At 37.5% G+C, this 19,873-nt stretch overlaps 2 protein-coding genes across 7 annotated transcripts in view; one reads left to right on the forward strand and one right to left on the reverse strand.

The window, feature by feature from the left end:
• Positions 1 to 14,298, reverse strand: part of ARFIP1 (ARF interacting protein 1) — a 40,799-nt gene extending 26,501 nt beyond the window's left edge. For 2 of the 6 annotated variants that reach the window (XM_072928465.1, XM_072928464.1), the window contains exons 1-2: positions 9,845 to 9,924; positions 5,975 to 6,076 (exon numbers count right to left, since the gene is read on the reverse strand). In XM_072928465.1, coding sequence (XP_072784566.1) covers positions 5,975 to 6,076; positions 9,845 to 9,922 — 180 coding nt within the window. In that variant the 5' untranslated portion in view covers positions 9,923 to 9,924. Of the gene's footprint in view, positions 1 to 5,974; positions 6,077 to 9,844; positions 9,925 to 11,880; positions 11,900 to 14,159 lie in introns of those variants that run through there. The other 4 variants (XM_004174872.5, XM_072928463.1, XM_012573405.5 and 1 more) reach the window with 4 other exon arrangements.
• Positions 14,299 to 14,338: 40 nt separating this feature from the next.
• On the forward strand, positions 14,339 to 16,121 carry TIGD4 (tigger transposable element derived 4). The gene is given in 3 exon segments (XM_072928462.1): positions 14,339 to 14,395; positions 14,397 to 14,450; positions 14,452 to 16,121. Coding segments are annotated over 3 exon segments (1,734 nt in total). The 3' UTR covers positions 16,075 to 16,121.
• Positions 16,122 to 19,873: the final 3,752 nt, after the last annotated feature.

Consider the following 19,873-nt stretch of genomic DNA (forward strand, 5'->3'; position numbering starts at 1 on the left):
TGGTGCTTTCATTTAAGTACTTGCAGCTGGTAGTATGCTGGAAAACCTTCGCTTCAACTTAGTTTAGCTAATAGAGTCCATTTAACTCAAAATGTAGCAAGTCACTAGAAGCTGAAAAAGCAGAGAGACTTGAAAAAGGATAACCAGACTGCAGAGAAGATGCACTTATTTCAAAAAAAAAGCACATGGCACGAATTATTTTTTTCTTGAAGGCACCCAAGTGTGTTTTGTAGTTTTCAGAAATATCTAAACCTGAAGCCAAACAAATGTAGACAGCTAACCTGCTTAAGCACGTCCGCAATAGGAATCTAAGCAATCATCTGTATTTAAGATTAAAATGCAGAACATCTGCTTTGTAAAAACAAAAGTTTGTATCTAAACCTAAGCAACTGCAACGCTTCTGTACACTCAATGTAATTCTAATCTGAAATTAAACACAAACTGAACAAACTACAGAATTCAATAAATCAAAATACTACAATGCATCCATCTCTTAAACAAAAACTTGGTATTTGGAATATGAAAATTTTAAAGATCTACAATTGTGTATATATATATACCAGACTTTTTTACACTAATATATATACATACATATATGTATACAAACACATATTTGTTCGAAGAGATCTGATTTTTTTCCACTGTCAAAAAGGCAAAGTTCAATGCAAACCCCTTTTTTAACATCTATAAATCAGTTCAAGTACATCTTTGTGAAAAATTATACTCTTGCATATGAATTAAAAAGAAACCTTTACCATTTGTTGATTTACACATGACTAGAATTGACAAAAAGTCAGTGGTTATCAAAACAATATATTTCGTTGTTTACAAACATGCAAGTTACTGTTCAGGGGAGACATATTGCCGCATGTAAATGAAAAGTTTTAATGGCATTCTTGCAACTGATCGTGCTTGCTTTTTTTTTTTTTTTTAACACAAGTGTAGATAAACAAAAAAGCTAGCAAAAAATCTGTAATCACACTGACAAAACAGTTTATCCCTTCAATAACTTACCAAGAGGGATAATTTAGAAACACTGCACAAAATGTCACACTTAAAGGAAGAGATGAGTGTACTTAATGTTTGAATGTTAAGAAGGCAACATAAATAGCTTTTGTTTTTGTTCCCACTAAATGTAAGTTTGGCTCCTACAAGATAGGAAGTGAGGACAGAGTCCCAGAAAAATGCTTCATAAATAATTTTGATTTGTATGAGGCTGAAACCATGTTTATACAATTACCACCTAGCAGAAGCATTTTAATTTTGTAAGTTCACTGAGACACAGAGCTAGAAGTATAAAAAGAAAACATAACTCAGAAGATTCCCAAGTTAAAAGGTTGCTTTACCTACTCCAGTCTCAGAAATCTAGCAAGAAGCAAAAGCATGAAAGACAGCAAAACAGAATAAGTGCACTAGCTTTATTAGGTCTAGTCAAGAGAGCTCAAACCTGTATGGCATAGAACATTTAAGGCACTTTAACCATTTGTTAAAATCCCATTTTAATGACTTCAAATCACTATTTTAAAAGAAATACATTTTAGTCAGGTTAGCCTTATTTACACAACTCCATTATACAGATCATCTGATGAACCAGTATGGATTTTTGACATAGCAGTCCTGTTGAGACAGCAGACACAGCAAAAAAGTCATTCAGAAAGCATGTTCATAAAGGAATGTTGGCTGAATTATGAGACTATTTCCAAAATGATACTTCCCAATCATGCTATCCATAATAATCTAAAATGAAGAGGGGAAAGACAAGAACCGTATTGTTTCTCCAACACCAGAAACCAACCCAGCCAAAACTTATTTTATAGAAACTTACTTAACTAAGGAGCAACTAAGGAAACAACACTATTAATTTCTTAGTTATACTACTCCATTAGTAATGCATCACTAAGCATTAAATTCTGCTTAGTACTAATAGGAGGTTTGACAGATACAAACTTGCCTTTAATACCTTGCATTAAGATACTCTTAAAACCTCACACCAATGGCTAGTTCAACAGTGGAACAACTAATATCAGACAAATCATGTGCTTGCTTGTTTTTAATGGTGGATGACATTTTAAATAAAACTATTCAAGTTGACTTCAGGAAAAATTTACAACATATCTATTGGATTGTAAAGTTCACAGTTTAAAGTGTGATTACAAGCTCTATGGAACAAAAGGTTATGCAGATAGACATAGCGTCTATTCAGTAAGATACATGGGCTCTGAACTTTAACTTCTTATCAAAATCACGTGCAAGTAGAGCTCCTCGTACATAATCAGCATTTTCTTCTTCTCTTTGCCCCATTACATCACTCAGTTCCGGTTCTCCATTAACAGAGCCACTAGATCCTCACATCAGTGTAAGTTCAACATAAATAAATGGGAGAAGACCCAAAGGCTTTAATCTTTGATGAAATGGCAAATAACAGACTACCACATTTCTTCTACTCTCCAATACACTGCTCTTCAACCAGACGACCCTTTCTACTACATCCTTTTGATTTACCTAATGTCATACTACAATCCAGTTTTAGTTTCCCTCCCACTCTCATCATTAACATGCATATTTTTGGTTTTTCAGACTGTATGAAGAACATTTGACTTTTTTATCTCCTCAAAGCAGTTTTCTAGAACAGACACAGTTCTAGAAATATATTTTGAATCAGTTCTACATTAACTAAACTAGAATTACCCTAAATAAAAATCTAACTACGTCAGTCAACATAGCAAAACCTAAGAGACTAACTCAGACATTTCAGGTAGAATACGAGTGACAAGGCTGGCATTTTTTTTTCAGAAGGCAAAAAACAAAAAAAGAATTGACCTTATCTATTTGTGCATTCTAGCAGTAAAATTACAGAAAAAGACAATGAACACATGCACTCAGATTCATCAGATCCCAGACCTTATTTCATAATTCTAGTAAGACAAATTGAAAATTCACAACAAAATTCACTATCCTTTTGCATCCTGAAGTTTATTACTGGTTTTATATGCATGCTTAACTATGGTTTGTTCCCATGAAAATACAATAAGAACCATGAGAAAAGGCAGTATGAAAAATGAAATGAAACAAATTCTGGCTCAAACTAGTAAGAATATCATGTAGATTTTGTGTAATACTTTAAACATAACAAATTGCTTACAGCTGCTTGAATATCTTTACAGGTAGATCTTTGTTTTCTGAATTTTGTTTTCAGAATTTTGTTTTCTGAAAAATTTAGTTTATTCCTATGCAGCTCTCACACTACATGGCACATTCCTGCATACAGGAATAATAACAATAATGTACTTGCCCCACTCCTTCCTACTGTCCACAGTTCCCAGTCCCTCCAGTCACACTAAAACACCCCTGTGCTAATCATATTGTTACAACAGCATGGGAGGAAAACAGCTCTGGAAGTCAGGGATAAGTGAAGTAAAACCAGTGAATAATATAAATTAGCCAGACTTCTTGTTGGGCTTTCTTATACAAAGTAATAAGAAAAACTTTTAATCAGGAAATGCTGAAGTGTTCTGTCTAACAAATACCCAAACAGAATCAAACAGTTCCATACATCAAGTTCCTAAAGCTCAACTGAGATTCAGCAGAGCTTGGGGAGTTAAAAAGCACTATGTCAAGCTTTTCTGTACTGAAAGAACATTAGATATTCAATCCAATGACGACTGAAGTTAGAGCTTTTTTTTAGTAAAAGAGTTTCCATCCATCATATGGGCAGGACAAAACTTGTCTGAATTCCACAGGCATGTCTTATTAAAGAATTAGAATGTAGCAGCATATTTCTGGCTAAGATTTTACACTTAGGAAAACACTTAAGCTACCTTTTAAATATGCTTTATACCAAGAAGATGCACCATGTGATGCCATGTCACATTCCCACACAATTGGAACTAACATACTTCCTTCTGAAATGACATTATGACAATCGATGCTGTCTGATGTTCTGCAAAACTAATGACAACTTTCTTTAAAGGAGCAACCCTCCTTGTCATTGCTAGGTAAATGCATTTGCTCTGCACTGCCTCACAAAATGAAGTATTTCTCATGCTTGAATGCATATTAATACTGCATTTGGTGAAATACAAATGTGCATTTTCATTTTCATGACTTAGCAGCTTATGGACAAAGTCTGATGGAACTGCTAAACAGAACATGACTCTAGAGGAAAGTGCAGTTTTGTAATTAAAGAATTCTAAAGAAAAGGCTGTACAAATACCTTTTCTCTCAAAAACATGCAATCAAAGCTGCTCAAGTCTAGGTGGCAAAATAGCTGCAGAAGACTAAAAAATACAGAACTAGTAGTATTTTGTTCTTTACATCTGAATTGTACAGCATCTAGATTAATATTTCCCTGATCATACAAATAAGGAAGCAGGAAATTAAAATAACTTTGTTCCCCAGCTTCCCAAGAAGGTGCAATCAAAATCAGCGCACTGGAGCGCTCTAAACTCTATTGTGGTCACATACTCTTAGTGAGCATTGTGGTAACAGTACAAATTAGAGTGGTCAGGGTTTCTTGCCCCTTTCTTAAGTGACTTCATAAAAAACAGTACTTGGCTTGTCATTTCCATAAGTTGTAGGAAAAAAGACCCCAAAAGTTTAGTGGTGCAATGCATATTGCTTTAGATTAAAGCAAAAAATTACCTGGCAAGGAAAAAAAGAGAATGCATGGCATTAAGCATTAGAAATAACAAACATGAAGCAAGATGAATAGAAGCTAAATATTAGAATTTGAGACTAACAGATTAGTAAACAGACCTAGATGTTAATTCCAAGAAGTTTGTTTTGTTTATAAGAAGCCTTGATTATCACATATTCTGACTTCAGGTCACACATGCAGGTGTGAACTTGTACAAGTCAGTTCAAAAAAATAATTGAAGTGCACTTCTTCATTGATCTCAGAATAAGTACTGCGAAAATAATTACAGCAAGTTGAAATATGCTTGCAGAGTACAGGTTTTTCTGCAATTTGACCAAAGATTTGACCTATTTTTGTCAAAACAGAAGTTTCAAAATACAATTGACACTAAGCCAGCAAAATTATTAGCATGCAGGAAAAATCAACTCCAACTTTCACATACGGCCATAGACAAAAACCACCTTAAAATTCCAGTTTTACGTTTTGCTGAGCAAGGGCCCTAACGCAGTCACCAAGAGTGCAAGTTTCATTTGCTGTACATAAATACATGCACTGCAGAAGAATCATTATGTAAGGAAAAGGTAACTTAGACAGCAGTCAAATCACAGCAGCAGCAAGGTCATCAAGCTTCACATTACTAAGTCTGCTTCCCTACTTTGAGGTGAACCCAAATTCCTTACCACTTCAAGATGCATTTCCCAAGCTTGTCTCTTTAAACAGGCATCTTCATATAAATGTAGTTTTAACTTTATTTCATTAAGCATCCTACTAATTTTTATATTATGTCACTGGTAGATCTTAGTTGAACAACAAATCTTATGAAGAGTTCCCCCTCTAATCAGCATTTTAGTAAAATAGAATAAAATGTTGAAGTTCTGCTGAGTATTTATTTTAAGAATAGTTCTGCACTGCAAGTCAGTATGGAACTGTAAAACTCAACAGCTTTCTTTAAAACCTAAGCCTCAGCAGATATCAAATAAACGTGGACAATTCCAAACGAAAATCCAAATAAAAGGAGCCGGACCTCAAATTCCACACGCTGTGCCCCAGCGCCCTCTACTGGACGCCCGAGCGAAGCGATGTTCCACCTGTACCGAGCCCAGGGGGAAGAACTCAGCTTCTGCCACCACGAACGTGCCTTTTGCACAAAAAAAATCACTGCAACATGCAACCACACTGTGTTATGTCAACTCTTAGAATAATCTATGAGCTTCTAAGGCGTTTTTTCAGTAAACCTTCAGAAAACTATGTCAAGGGAAGACTGCATAGAATGCATTGAATTCTAACTTCAGCATTTCTGATAATGGTACCATAACAGACAGCAAAGAAAATTCTGACCCTGTTAAAGCTGTGTTCATGAGAATCTTCCAGCTGTCCATTGCTAGTCACAGGAATTTCTGCCGCTGAATTTTTGGGAGAATCTTGAGCCATTGCACTTCCCTGTAAAAAGAAACAGGTTAGCATTTGCCTTACATTTCCAGTAAGTAATCCATATGAAAATATTTCATGTATGGGTTTCATAACAGTTGATTTTATTTCAAACTCCAACCGGAAATACTCTCATATACTCTGTCTGTATATGTTTATTTAATTACATTATTGAATAATATTCTAATACAGCTCAGTCAGAAGTAATTTAAAGTTTCTGGATCTAAGAGAAAAGGAAAATGAAAATTTAACCCATTGGCATTGGGGAAGTAAGACACAAATGACGCATGGGCTCAGACAAATGTTTTACGTGCACATTTGAGCCTTAGAGTAGTTTCCGTATCTCAAATTATAATGAGCTTGGCTAAAAGAATAGTACTAGCAATTCATAAACAATAAATACTAGAGAAGAGCAATATGTTTAATTATATGTTACAAGAAAAGCAATGATTCCAAACTTTAAAATAGTTTCAGTTGCTTCTTACTTTACCATAATACAGTGCCACCTTCTGACTAAACTGCTGGTATGCAATTCTCATTAAATCAACAGCAGCAAACATGAAGTGAAATGCAGAAGCGCCAAAAGAACTCAAAAGTACCAAGAGAATTCAGGATTCAAAGTTAGTTTCAAATGCAGCTTCATCATGAACAGTAGCAGCAGCTGTGTTTCAAGTACAATCTAAGGTATAGCCTCGAAGAGACATTCACAGAACTGCACATCATTTACAAGCACCTGAAGAGCGATTGGCAGCTTAACACTCCAAAATTAGGAGGAAGTGAAAATTTCATCCCTTTCAAAAAGCTACTCCTAACTCTGCAAGGCAGCTTCATCAGTCATCTAAAGTGTAAACAGGAGAAAAATCAACACACAACTGAGGCAGTGTTTGCTCATAAAAGTTACATAAAAAGTTGTCTGAAGTCCTCAAACCAGCCCGTACACTTGTGCTAGACTGGCAAGACAAGGTGTACTATCTACAGGTACTTGAGACTAGGTACCCTTATACCCTTAAAGCTCTTAAATCATCAAACTGAACCAGCTCTTTTCAGCCCAAGGGTCACGAAGAGGCACAGCCTGAGATCAGGATCTGAAGTACCATCAGCTTCTCCAACCACACATGAAGCTTTACAGAGTATCATTATAACACAAAGATTTTACTGGTATTTACTGAGCATCACTTGCATCATTCTTAACTGGAACATTTTCTGTCACACCTCATTACTAATATTTCTTCCACTTTCACATATGGCCACTTCATTTCCTTTATTAGTCTTGAGGCTTCTCATGACTTTTTCTAACTAGTCACTGTCTATGGGCTCCAATAAATGTGCTTCTACTGAAGCACACCAAAACGTCTATGCTTATTTTATGAGTACCTTTAAAACAGTAATTTGTTTCATTTCATAGAATATAGGCTGTTGTAAGGGACCCATAAGAATCATCAAGTCCAACTCCCTGCTCCTCACAGAGAGTTGCTATACAACGTCATTAGACTAAATGTCCTAGTTACTGGCCACATCACATTTTGATTTGGGAAATCTGTCTAACAGCTCAAGTTTCTTAAGCTTGCTGTAAATCTCATATATGCTTAATTAAGCTCTAAGACTGCTAGGAACTACACTTCTACTTGAAATGGTCAAGTGAGGTATTTTTCAAAATGCTTGGCCTGTCAAGCTACTTGCACAATACAGAAGCATTAGCATAGGCCATGTTCAGTTCACAGCTACTTTTGTTCTTCTTTCAGCAAATTATCAGATAACACAGCGCAAAGGAAATGTCCTCTTCTGTCAAGATGCACTTTGCTAGGGATCACAAACAAAGCTGCATCTCTAATTAAAGGAAAAACACCTTGACTTAGGTGCTTCTCAACAAGAATCTCAAATAATTTTGCAACTATTGATATATTTTTATGCTTTTATTCAGAGATACACATGCTCAAAGCATATGCACACATCTCTAATAAATACATATATTAGGAAACAAAAATTCATCATCTTGTCTGGACAACTAGAAGCAATTCACCTATTTTTTTGGCATTCCTACTTGAGTCAGACCTATATATCTAGCTCAGAGAATGCAAAAAATTACTTGTTAATGTCAGTTCCACGCTACGTTGAAACTGCAACAGTTTCCCACTGCTGAAAAGGGGACATTTCACCACTCTACTTTCCAGTCTCTACAGGGAACCACATAGTGCCTAACCTCTCCAACAGTCACCACACACAACTCACTAGCCTGGCAATATACCTTTTCACCAGGTTAATTTTCCAGCTTCAGTGAGTTGAATCAATTTGCAATGAGGTCAGACAAGCATCAAAGCCATGAAATGAGCAGCTGAAAAGGGGAAGTGGGATAAACTGCTAATTTAACTCAGACATAACAAGAAATCACCATCTCCATTTTAGTTAACAATTTAAGCTTGCACTGCTGTCAAGAACCAGTCTTTGCCCTTTTCCCCCAACTCTTTCCCCCAGCAGCTTTCACCATCCTTTCACCTCCTTCCTGAGCCAGAATAATGTATTTGTACAGCAAACAAGATTTTGGAAACAGATCAAAAGAAAGTGACCTATGCTCAAAAAGAGTATGGGTAATTTTTCTACACCCATCAAGTCTCCAAAGCAGGCACACCTCCAACACTTGCACCTATGAAACAGAGCAGGTAGTAATGCAGTGAAGAAACCACTGAGAATGAAGGACTGGCCACAGCATCAGCAGCGCAGTATTGCAAAATACTCTGACTGTAGGCTACTGCCAAATCCAGCAGCTGTTTACCTTTGGATGTGTGTGCAACTTCACACAGCCATGGTAGGTTATTGATCTAAGACAAAACTAAACCACCAAGCCACAGCAGCATTTCTGCTGAAACAGGGAGTATGATTGCTGAATCAAGTGTCTCTTTGGCAAGTGTAGCCCACAGCCGTCTTAGACTAAGCATACAAAGAAATTGATTCCTCAGAAGAAAATTTATCATATGTATAAACAATCTAATATAAATCTAAGTAAGTTCCTAAATTTGTATTGATGTATTAGACTTGAATGACCTGAGCTCTAGAGGAAAACATTGCATTTCAGACGAAATGTCCTTCGGTAACAATCTAGACTTTCTTTGTACATCTGTGTTTACAATTATCAGATCTGGAAATATGCTAAAGAGAATAACTATTCTGCTTTTACTGAAAGTTTAAAAACAATTCATTGCCACTGAAATTCCAAGAGTGACAAATTCAGCATTACTTTTTTTCATTTTTACTCTAGAACAGTCAGGAAAATGTTGACTGTTTTTCTGAAAGAGCAACCCAAACACACCTGATTAGCTAAATAATATTGGGAACCTTAGGAATTTGTTCATAATTCAAATCTGTCACAGACTTCTCCATAGAGAAGGTGAAAACTGTATCTGCTCTCAGGGAAAAAAATATTCAGTCCTTCAGCAGTAGATAGGATACCTTGTTGTAGTGAGGTTACAGAAAGATTGATGCCTTTGAATACCAGCCCTTTCTTCCTTCAATACTCACACGTGTCAGATTCTACCATGCCTAAATCTATTCAAATTACAAAACAAATACTGCAGCACAGCAACAGGCTACTGGCTGAAATAATCCTTTGCTATGAATTAATTGGACTGTTCTTAATGGTGTCTCAAAACCAATCCCACCCATTCAAGATACTGTGCATGAACTCATATCCCCATACTAACAACACTATGTACAGCAGAATTTTTGGGAATCTGAAACTTGTTAGGATTGGTTGATTTTACACTAATATAACTATCACCCAATCACCTCACAGCCAGACTGGATCTCTTCTGCAGATGGATGAGACTCATCAAGTGTTGTGGATTCACTGCTGTTTTCTGACATACCTGAAAACCAAACAGGTTTGGCATGCATTAATTGAAGTGAAAGGAGCTGGATGTTGCACCTCACAGAAACCAAAGCAGGCTTTCAGAAAACATTTCTTTCACAAGTTCTGCTAAAGCAAAGTGAAACTTCCTTCTTTTGATGGTGACCAGGCCTTCAGATCTCCAAAAATCTAAGAGGGATTAGGAATACAATCTAGTGTAAACTTCCACTGCCAAAGCAACCTTTCCTCACAGACAACTAAACTTGCAACATAAAACCTTGGAAGTCAAGGATCAAGGAAACAAGGGACAAGGTACTTCAGGTAACATATATCCTGCCACTTGTAATAGTACACTGACTGTATCCTACCATTGCAAAGATCACCATTTTGTTAAGGCATAAGATTTATCCAAACATTGCAAGATTACATTAATGCTAAGCCACTGAAACTTATAAGCTATTAAGTCTGTTGTCTTTACTAGACCAGAATCCCTTTCATTTTAGCCTCAAAAAGATCTCAGCTACAGAAGCAAAGAAAGTTGTTTACACTGAGCACATGCAAAAGAAACCAACTCTGTGAATACAGTGATCATGAAAGGTGAATTACATACACAATTTTATCTTATGTAAGGAAAGTGTCTAAATTTGATTCCAAATAGCTGGTAACTACAGGTGATACCACAATTCACTCAGCTGTTTGAGAGATGGAGACAACCAATCATTAAAAATTAATTAATCCACCAGTGTAGCATACAATCACACATGACTTCAGTTCACTAAGTCTTGCACCATTTCATACATGTTCAGACACATAGCAGATTAGGAAAATTTATAAAGAGATTACTATTTGTGTTTATATTGTATTTCAAATTCCTGAGCGATAAAGCATTCTATCTAAAGCAAATAATTAATAAGGTAAGCAGCTCACATAGCAAGGGAAATAAGAACACAAAGGCTGAGAAACAATCACCTAGATCATCTAGATTATATTACATTGGATAACCTATTACCTTATTTTGGAAAACCAAATACATAAAAGAAGATATTTTCTCTAGAAAAACAGTTCGTTCAGGGCTACCACTGAATGAAATTGGATTTTTCTAGGATCAGTATAAAATTCCCTTTGAAGTAATTAAGAAATAAGTTTAATATCCTTATACAACTTTCTTCATTTTTCAAATTTCTTTTGAACATGGAAGACTGTACAGCAGAAATGCTGTTTGCCCACATGGTCCTGTCCAAACTCTGCTTGTGGCTGAAAACAACCTCTGTGCTTAACAGCTTATTTCTGAGTAGCTAAAACAATTACATTATAGAATAGGACAGTGTTATTTCCTTGCTCTACTTGTTAAACAAAAAAGCTAAATTCATCTTGTGGTAGAGCCTTCATTAAGACAATCTGTTCTTCAGTTCTACATCAGTGTTCCTGGAGTTAATATTTGTTTATCACATACGAGCCTATGTACCATGATAACACTGTTCTAAACCATGAACTACTACAGGCAAAAAACCATTTTTGATAAATTTAAGAACTTTAGATAGATTTAAGAACCTAGGAGCAAGAGCAATCTCACAAATCCATGCAGAAGACACTGGACACTGCATAAAGGCAAATAATTTTTAAAACCCAAATGAATTCACAATTTGTGTTAGACCACTCCTCCATTATTAATTTTTTGTAGTGCTCTTTTCCTACAAGTAGTGCTAACAGTTTCAACACAGTTCTGCAGGATCACAGTGATCAATTTTAAAACATGAGAAGGCAAAAAAATGTAAATTAAAGGTGGCTTTCATAAAAAGTTCAAATGCACATTCAAATTTAACTACGGATTTCCTGATTACTGCTTCTACAGCAAAAAAAATGGGGATGTAAACATCAAATACTGGATGCAAGGATGAAAACTTTCTACACCTTCACCAAGATTCAGAAGTGAAGGCACTCATGCAAAATTGTGGTAATCACAACATCTACCTACCAGTAAGTTCCACTAAAGAAATGCATACAGACTTTAGCATCTCTGTAGTTCTTGCAGGTGCCAGACAAAGGGCTGTTCTTTATAAGAAGCTGCTAATCCCCAGTACAGCACGGATGCTGTTGTCCAAGGCTTGGTTTGTTTCTTCACTAAAGCAGCCACCCACAACTTTAGAACACATTAGGGGACTGGTGTACCAGGGCATTTGCTACTATCTGCTGCAATAGAACAACTCAGAGAAATTCTACTTGGAAAAAACATGTCTGATCCATATTCTGACAAGAACTGAAAACCTGTCCACATCACTCCTGCCCCTCTGGGTTCTCTTTTACCCCACTATACCAATTCTGCAAATCCACACAAATACTGCATCACAGCAGAACAGAAGACACAGGACTAGACTAAGAATCATTCCCCCCATGGTGAAGCTACATTAAATGCATATTGGATTACAGCCTCAGTAATTTCAAGTTCTGCTCATCATAAATAAAACCACATGATTTTTGAGCCCTGGGGATTTAAATATCACTTGTTCAACTGGCAAAGTAAAAAGCAAAACAAAGCAAGAACATAAGCTTCCTCTAGAATGGAGACATAAAGAGATATTTAACCATTTATAATTAATGGTTATAAGAGTATACTTACGTACTTTTCATTAAAATGGCAAATTCATATTTGCTTATTCATGAAAATATGAAGTTAATGTCATCAACAATAAATTAATTTTAAATAAGAAGTATATTCTTCACATACTTATATTGCTTAGGTAAATGATTGATGGTCTCAGAAATAAGAAGCATGGGATTCTCAACCATCAGATCTGCTTTTCTTACCAAGATGCACTGGTTCCTTCACTTAATTTTCTCCTAAATTAACTGCCAATAAGGCAACAGCAAGACAGCTTCTGTCTAAAATGAAGAATGAAGTTTATTACACACTTTTATTGTTGTCTTACTACTTAACTGCATAAAGAATGTAAAATTTTGTATCACTGCAGAAAATCTAGCGCTGGTAGAAAAATGATCATTTTAATGGCTATTTCAATTTCTAACTAAGAATACTTTCACTAATGCTTGTCAAGATAGGGATTAACTACTTTTTAAAAAAAGACTGTAAAGATCTGTATTAAACATTTCCTGCTGCAATCACACCATAGTTTCCTCTTAATGCTCTTGAATTCCCTGGCTGCCCAACTTGTAAGATCTAATTATGCTTGGGAGTCAGAAGACATGAAGGAGATGAAGACTGGAGAACAGGGCTGCTGCTGACTTTTGAACTCCCCGTGCTACGTCAACCCAGCCCTAAACACTTTAATGCTCAGCTCATCTCCAGATTAGCTACACCATGGGCTCCCATTATGGTTTCAACTTCTAACAAATCAGAAAAAAGCAGCTGATCAAGCTACTGCCTCAGCTTCCAGTTTTTCCAATCTAACACTCTTCTGTGCTCCTTACTCCTGACATTTTAACTGTGCACGTACAGACACACATAGACAGACATACATAAACATACACACGATTCAGAAAGTTTTGGAGTTGCATTGATCAAATTACATCCTCCTCCAGCCCTGCAAAAAGAACCCTTCTGTTATCTTCTCTAGAGAATCAACTCTGAGGTAACAGAGCCACTGACTGCAAAGTGATAACTGCTGGCTACCTTTTCCTCCAAGCCATAAAAAGTACACGTGAGAAATGGAAACTACATCCTGGGCTGGATGTCCAGAATGATCCCCTCCAAAGCTTTCATGCAAGATTAAAGGCTATTAGTGGGTTTCAGTTAAAAATAATCTATTAGAGAGGTACTATAAGAAATACTGCAAGAACCGCCTCTCGTTTGGAGACAATACCACATGCAACACCTGCTTGTCACACAACACCAAAGCGTTTCCATGCTTTGAGAACAGTAAGCAAAACACAAATTGGCACACTTAAACCAGCAATTGCTAGGGTGTGGAATACCTCCCAGGGGCACAAAATCTACACAGCATCTATAGCTTTCTTCCTCCACCAACACACCGCTTCCCCCTCTCTCTCGCGGAGCCCGCCTGCTCCCTTGCTGGGGGGCTGCCCTCCTGTCCAGCCGCCCAGCAGCCCCGGAGCGGGGCGTACGAGCCGGGCCGACCCCGACCCGCCGGGCAGGGCCGTGCCGCGGCGGAGCCCGGGGAACGCGGCCGCTCCCGCGGGGTGACACGTCGGACGGGCCGAGCGGAGCCGCGGCCCGGCCCTCCCCGAGCCCGGGCCCAGCGGCTGCCCCGGCCCGGCCCGGCTCGGGCCGCCCCTCACCTGCCGGCGGCGCCGCTGCGGCCCCGGGGCGTCGTGTTGCGGGGGACGGGAGGGCAGGACGGAAGAAGGGAAGGGGGGACGGAGGAGGCCGGGCGGGGCGGCGCCGGCGGCCCCTCTCAAGCTTTATTTTCTTCCTTCTCCGGTGGCAGCAGGAGCCGGAAGCGCCGGGCCGGAAAGGGATGGCGGCGGCGGCCTCTCTAGGCCGTCGTGTCTATGGTCGCGGCCATGGCAACCACCGCCGGCACCGCCCGGGAGGCTGCCCCAGCCCCGCCGGGGGCCGTGCCCGTGAGCTCGGGCCGCCGGCCGGGACAGCAGCCCGAGCGGCAGGGAGGGAGCCGGGGCGGCTGTGGGCGCGGATGGGCGCGCCCGGGAGACGCTGCTCGGTGCCATGGCAGAGGCTCTGCCCGAAGCCACAGTGAGGAGGAAGAAAAGCATAACTATCGAGGAGAAAATTGACATCATAAGCGCTGTGGAGAGCGGCAAGAAAAAGGCGGATATTGCAGCCAAGTATGGCATCAAGAGGAACTCCCTGTCTTCCATTATGAAGAATAAGGAAAAAGTTTTGGAAGCCTTTGAAACTTTGCGGTTTGATCCTAAAAGGAAAAGACTGAGGACTGCTTTTTATGCCGACCTGGAGATGGCATTGATGAAGTGGTGCAGAATTGCAGAGTGCCTGAATGTGCCGGTCAATGGCCCTATGTTGCGCCTCAAGGCGAACGATTTTGCCCAGAAGCTTGGACACAGTGATTTTAAATGCAGCAATGGCTGGCTCGATCGTTTCAAGTCGAGGTATGGTTTAGTTTTCAGAGCTCAGCCTGTAGAAGCAGCTGCTATTCCTGCAGTGGGTGCTCCAACTCTTTGGTACCAAAATGTTCTTCCTTGTTATTTAAATGATTATCAGCCAAAAAATGTGTTTTACGTACAGGAGACTGGGTTGTTATATCAAATGTTACCACATAACACGTTTAAATTTAAAGGGGAAACTTTTTCTGTAAGTAAACAAAGCGAAGAGAGCATCACTGTAGTGATGGGTACAAATATGGATGGCTCTGAGAAACTCCCACTGCTCATTATAGGAAAAAGCAAAAGTCCACTCTCTTTCAAAGATGTGAAATCACTGCCAGTGGATTATGAAGCAAATGATAAGGTGTGTATGACTTCAGGAATCTTTGAACAGTGGATGCAGAAACTCGATCACAGGTTTCAAGCACAGCAGCGCCGAGTGGTTATTCTCGTCGATTCTCTCCCAGCTCACACAGAAGTAAAGAACCTGAAGTCTGTCAAATTAGTGTTCTTTCCTCCAGAATCTTCTTCATGTATAGCTATGAAAGAAAGGATTATCAGAACTCTGAAGGTAAAATACAGGCACTGTCTTATAAAGAGATTTGTTGACTGTGTAGCAAATAATAAAGAGTTTAGGCTGACCCTTCTTGATGCAATTGATATTCTGTACCTGTGCTGGAGGGAAGTAACACCAGAGACTATTACAAAAAGTTACAATGGAGTAACTTTCAAATTAGAAACTGAGACAAAGGATAATGACAATGAGGTTGAAAGTGATTTTGATTTGATTGCACATGCACGGGCAGCTGGAGTAGAGTTTCCAGGAGGTTTGTCTTCGGAAGAATATGCAGTTCTAGATGATGGCTTAGTAACTTACGAAGTACCCACAAATAGTGAAAGCATGTGTGCCAAAGAAAGTGCATCAGATAAAGCTGAGACATTTGTTGGTAATGAAGATAAGGATGAAGGTGATCAACTTCAGGGAGCTGAACAGCTTTTACCATCCAAAAATGAGGCTTTGTGTGCTTTAGATACCCTTCGAAAGTTTCTCAGAAGTCAAGACACACATGATTCTCTTTACGATTCCCTAGCTGACTTGGAGAATTTTATTCAAAATGCAGCATGTGAATAAATATTTTAGCAAAGTGGGAAAGCATGTAATTGGAAAAAAAAGAGAAATTAGATAATCAAAGATAGCCTAAAAACAACCATTGCTGAAATGTTCTCTGGTATATTTTGCTCAGCTGCCTAGATGAACTTAAAACTATGAAAAAGGGCCATGAACTGAAATTTTCCACAAAATCAGGAGCAAATAACATATATTTGAGATGAAGAGAGCAAGTAAGCTGAACCCTAAAAACCCTGTACTGCAATAAGTACAATGGAGGCAAAATAAATTCTTTGAGCAGTTTGGTGCACTCAGGATAAACTGTTGACCACTTGGAATTCTTTTTTCAAGGAAACTAGTACTTCTACACATCAATATTTTAACCAGTGTTTTTGGAGTTTTGACAGTAAATATTTATCACCTTGGTGGTTTTGATACATAAACACAAAATTGAATAACACAGAAAATACATGGTTAGATTCTGAGAAGTAAGGCATTTTTAAAAGAAATATTTTTTACCCTTCATCAAGAATTCTGGCCATCTTTACTCTTGCAGCAGATGATGAACAGCAGAAAGTTACCATAGCTTTGAATGTGTTGTTTTGTTTTCTTAAAACTGTTTGAATGGCATAATAATTTATCCAAGAGTCAAAAGACAAACAAGCCTTTATTTGGTCTTTGAAGAGGTCAAAAAGGAAGGTCATTCTCTCCTTTTCAGCCTTTTTGGTGCATAGATTTGATGTAGGGTTTTTTTTGTGCAACTCCATTAATTTCTACAGTAAATTCAGAAAAAGAACCCCAGTATCTGGAGTGAAAACCTCACTGAGCTCTTGTTTTATTTTCAGTACTTGGAGGCTTTGCTGTTGGATTCAATGCACTAATGTGGTTTATCACTACAAGTCCCATTAACAAGGGTGCTGCTTGCATGATTGCAGTGCAAAGTTGTGTAAATTTACATATCTTTGAGTGTGCATTTCAAACAAGGTAATCATATCAGAGCCAAAACCCACAGTGTATATGACCTTCTGGTTTTTTCAAAACTTGTTTTAAATCTTTTCCATATCTATACATTTCAATTTTTTATCAAAAGTTGGAGATAATTTTTCTAATTTAGAAGAAGTTTTCTAATTTAGAGGCCCTTTAGGAAGCCTGCGTAATAAAAAAATCTACTATGCTGCCTAAAATTAAACCACGATAAAAAAATCTCATGCATATGTGAATCTACAGTTTTAAATAAATAGTTTGGCTATAGCTTTGTTTACGGCTTTTTTTCTGGTGTAGAACAGTTTATCCATTTTCATTATTGAGAAATCATTTCAGAAAATGTATCAGATTGTTGGAAGACAGTGAAAATATTAGGGTTGGTGAGAAAAAGCTTTTGGCTGTAAGAACATTTTACTAGAACTCCTTCCAAAAAAAACCCACAAAATTCTTGTTTCTTGTTGTGAAATATATTATGTGAATTCCATCCAAAGGATATTCTGATTAACGAAGAAATTTCTGTTGAAATCCCAATAAAGAAAGCCTTATATGGAGATTTTTAGAATCTGTGAAAAAGGTATTCCTCTGAATTATCTCTTCTAGGTATTTATTATTTTAAAATACAGATGCAAAATCTTTTAAATTAACAATCTGTGTCACATTCTTCTTGCTTAAATACTTTAGAACAAGCTTATGAGAAGTACTTCCAATTCTGACTAAGTTTATTTGAAGTTCATCTAAATCCCACATACATCTGTAGGTAATTTTCCTGTAGTAATCTTTAGATTTAAAATCTATTTCTTTGCAACAGCTTTTCCTGCTAAAGGCAAGTTTAGGAAAAAGTTTCTCTTATCTGTATAGTAAATATGTAATTTGTTATTATTTGATTCCATGTGGCCCTCTCTGGCCTGGGTTCCAGATAAAGAAATTCTCCGTTTCCTTCTGAGAGAATTCAGAGTGTGAAAGTGTTGGATCTGAATGAGAAAGACTCACGTACGTAAGCAGCAAATCTTGGTTAAACATGGGTTCACTCTACAAGAAGTGTAACTTTTGCAAGAAGAGGTTGTAAAATCAGGAGATGGGAAATAACATTGGCTGGAAAGGAAGGAAGTGAATTACTGAGTGTTGTCATACTCCCTCATGAAAGCAACAGGAAGGATTTACTAATTTGGCCTGGACTTTGAAGGTGAATTATGAAACTTGCTTTAAAAAACATACAGTCCGTCAAAATCCTGTATCTTTAGAGAATTCATGACTTTTTCCTTGCCTCCTTGTTCATTCTGAGAAACCAAACTAAAATGCACTCACTGGAACTGGTTCTATAAGTCAGACACTTTATATTCTAACACTTTCAAAATTATTTAGGAGCCCAAATATTTCTCCTCACTTGGATTTTAGTCACATTTATAGTGAGTGAAAATGAAATCCATTCTGAAGTTATTTTTTCAGGTGTTTGTCACAGGGAGATGCAGACTCCCAGATCCAAAATACAAACAGTGGGAAAGGAAGCAGTGTGCTGTGTAAATGTTTGTCAGTTTAGCCTGTGTACACAGTTTGAGCTGGAGATTTCTTTACATTGTCTGGGTAAACCACCAGGCCCAGGCTTTTTGCATCTTGGGGTGGTATTTTTTAGAGGGAGAGGAAGAATAAAGCTTTAGATTGCATTGTATTTAAAATGAAGAACCTTTTCTACAAAGGGCAGGTAACTAAGGCAGTTGTATGTTTTAATACTTTAATATTAATATGGGCAACAAGGTGCATTTTCTCTTTAGCTTTTCTGCTTCATGTTATGGTTATATAGTAATTATGTTCTTCAGTATCAAGTCAGTGAGGTTGCTTTCGGTAATCCAAAAGAGTCTTTTAGAAGTGGGAACTGAAAATATGAAGTTTTAAAAATATATCTGCCATCTAGACAAGGCCAAAATAGAAAAAAAAATTTTTGAAAGTATGATATAATAAAAAACATCCTCAGATTCATTCTTGAGATAAGTAATATGTAAAATAAGTATGCTCTTCAAAAATGCATAGGTTTTTGAAAACTGTAAGAAATATTACACTGTGATTTTTTTGTGTGTTTTTTACTCTGTGTGCAGTTTTGGATACCTTTCAGGTCTATTAAATTACATCTTCTTTTAAAACTGTTGCCAAAAGAAAGATTGCTCTCCTGTAATGGTAAAAGGAAATAAGAACTTTTTGCACCCTTAGGCAAAAATGGAAGAGAGGAGGCAGTCAGGGATCTATAGGAGAGCAATCCATGTGTGCCTGTATATCCAAGATTTGTGACGTTTTGATAGCTAAGCAATCGTGGGAGTAAATGAGTCAATGGTTTCACATTATTACACAAATCTTGAGAATAATACCCTCAAACACAGAGAGTATTAGGTGATTTTAAATTTTATGTGCAATATTTTTGTAAACTTAAGTTAAATTGTGACATGAGAATATTAGTAAAATACCTCCAAGTTTTTTTGGTGGCTGTGTTTATTGAAATGGTAGAGTAATATTGGCCTACTCAAGACTTACCTGAAATGTATGGTGACTGGGCAATCATGGAATGTAATGACAGTGTTTAATGTTATTTTATTCCTTTAACATCAATAAAAGCTGGTGCTTCCTAGTTTTGGGAGGCATTTGTTAAATGAAGGGTTTGCAAAGTTCTCATTGGGTATTGAATGCTGCTGTTGCCAGAGAAGAGTTTTTATATTTATGCAAGGAAGTCGGTATTTGTATCTAGATGTTGTAATATGTTTGTTTTGGGGGACCCTTCCTTGAAAATCAGAACAAAGCCTAGTCAATTAATAAGCAAACAAATCAAACTGAAATTTTTGCAGTGGGATGAGTG

This window comes from Taeniopygia guttata, chromosome 4 (assembly GCF_048771995.1).
Source record: "Taeniopygia guttata chromosome 4, bTaeGut7.mat, whole genome shotgun sequence".
Taxonomy (NCBI): Eukaryota; Metazoa; Chordata; class Aves; order Passeriformes; family Estrildidae; genus Taeniopygia; species Taeniopygia guttata.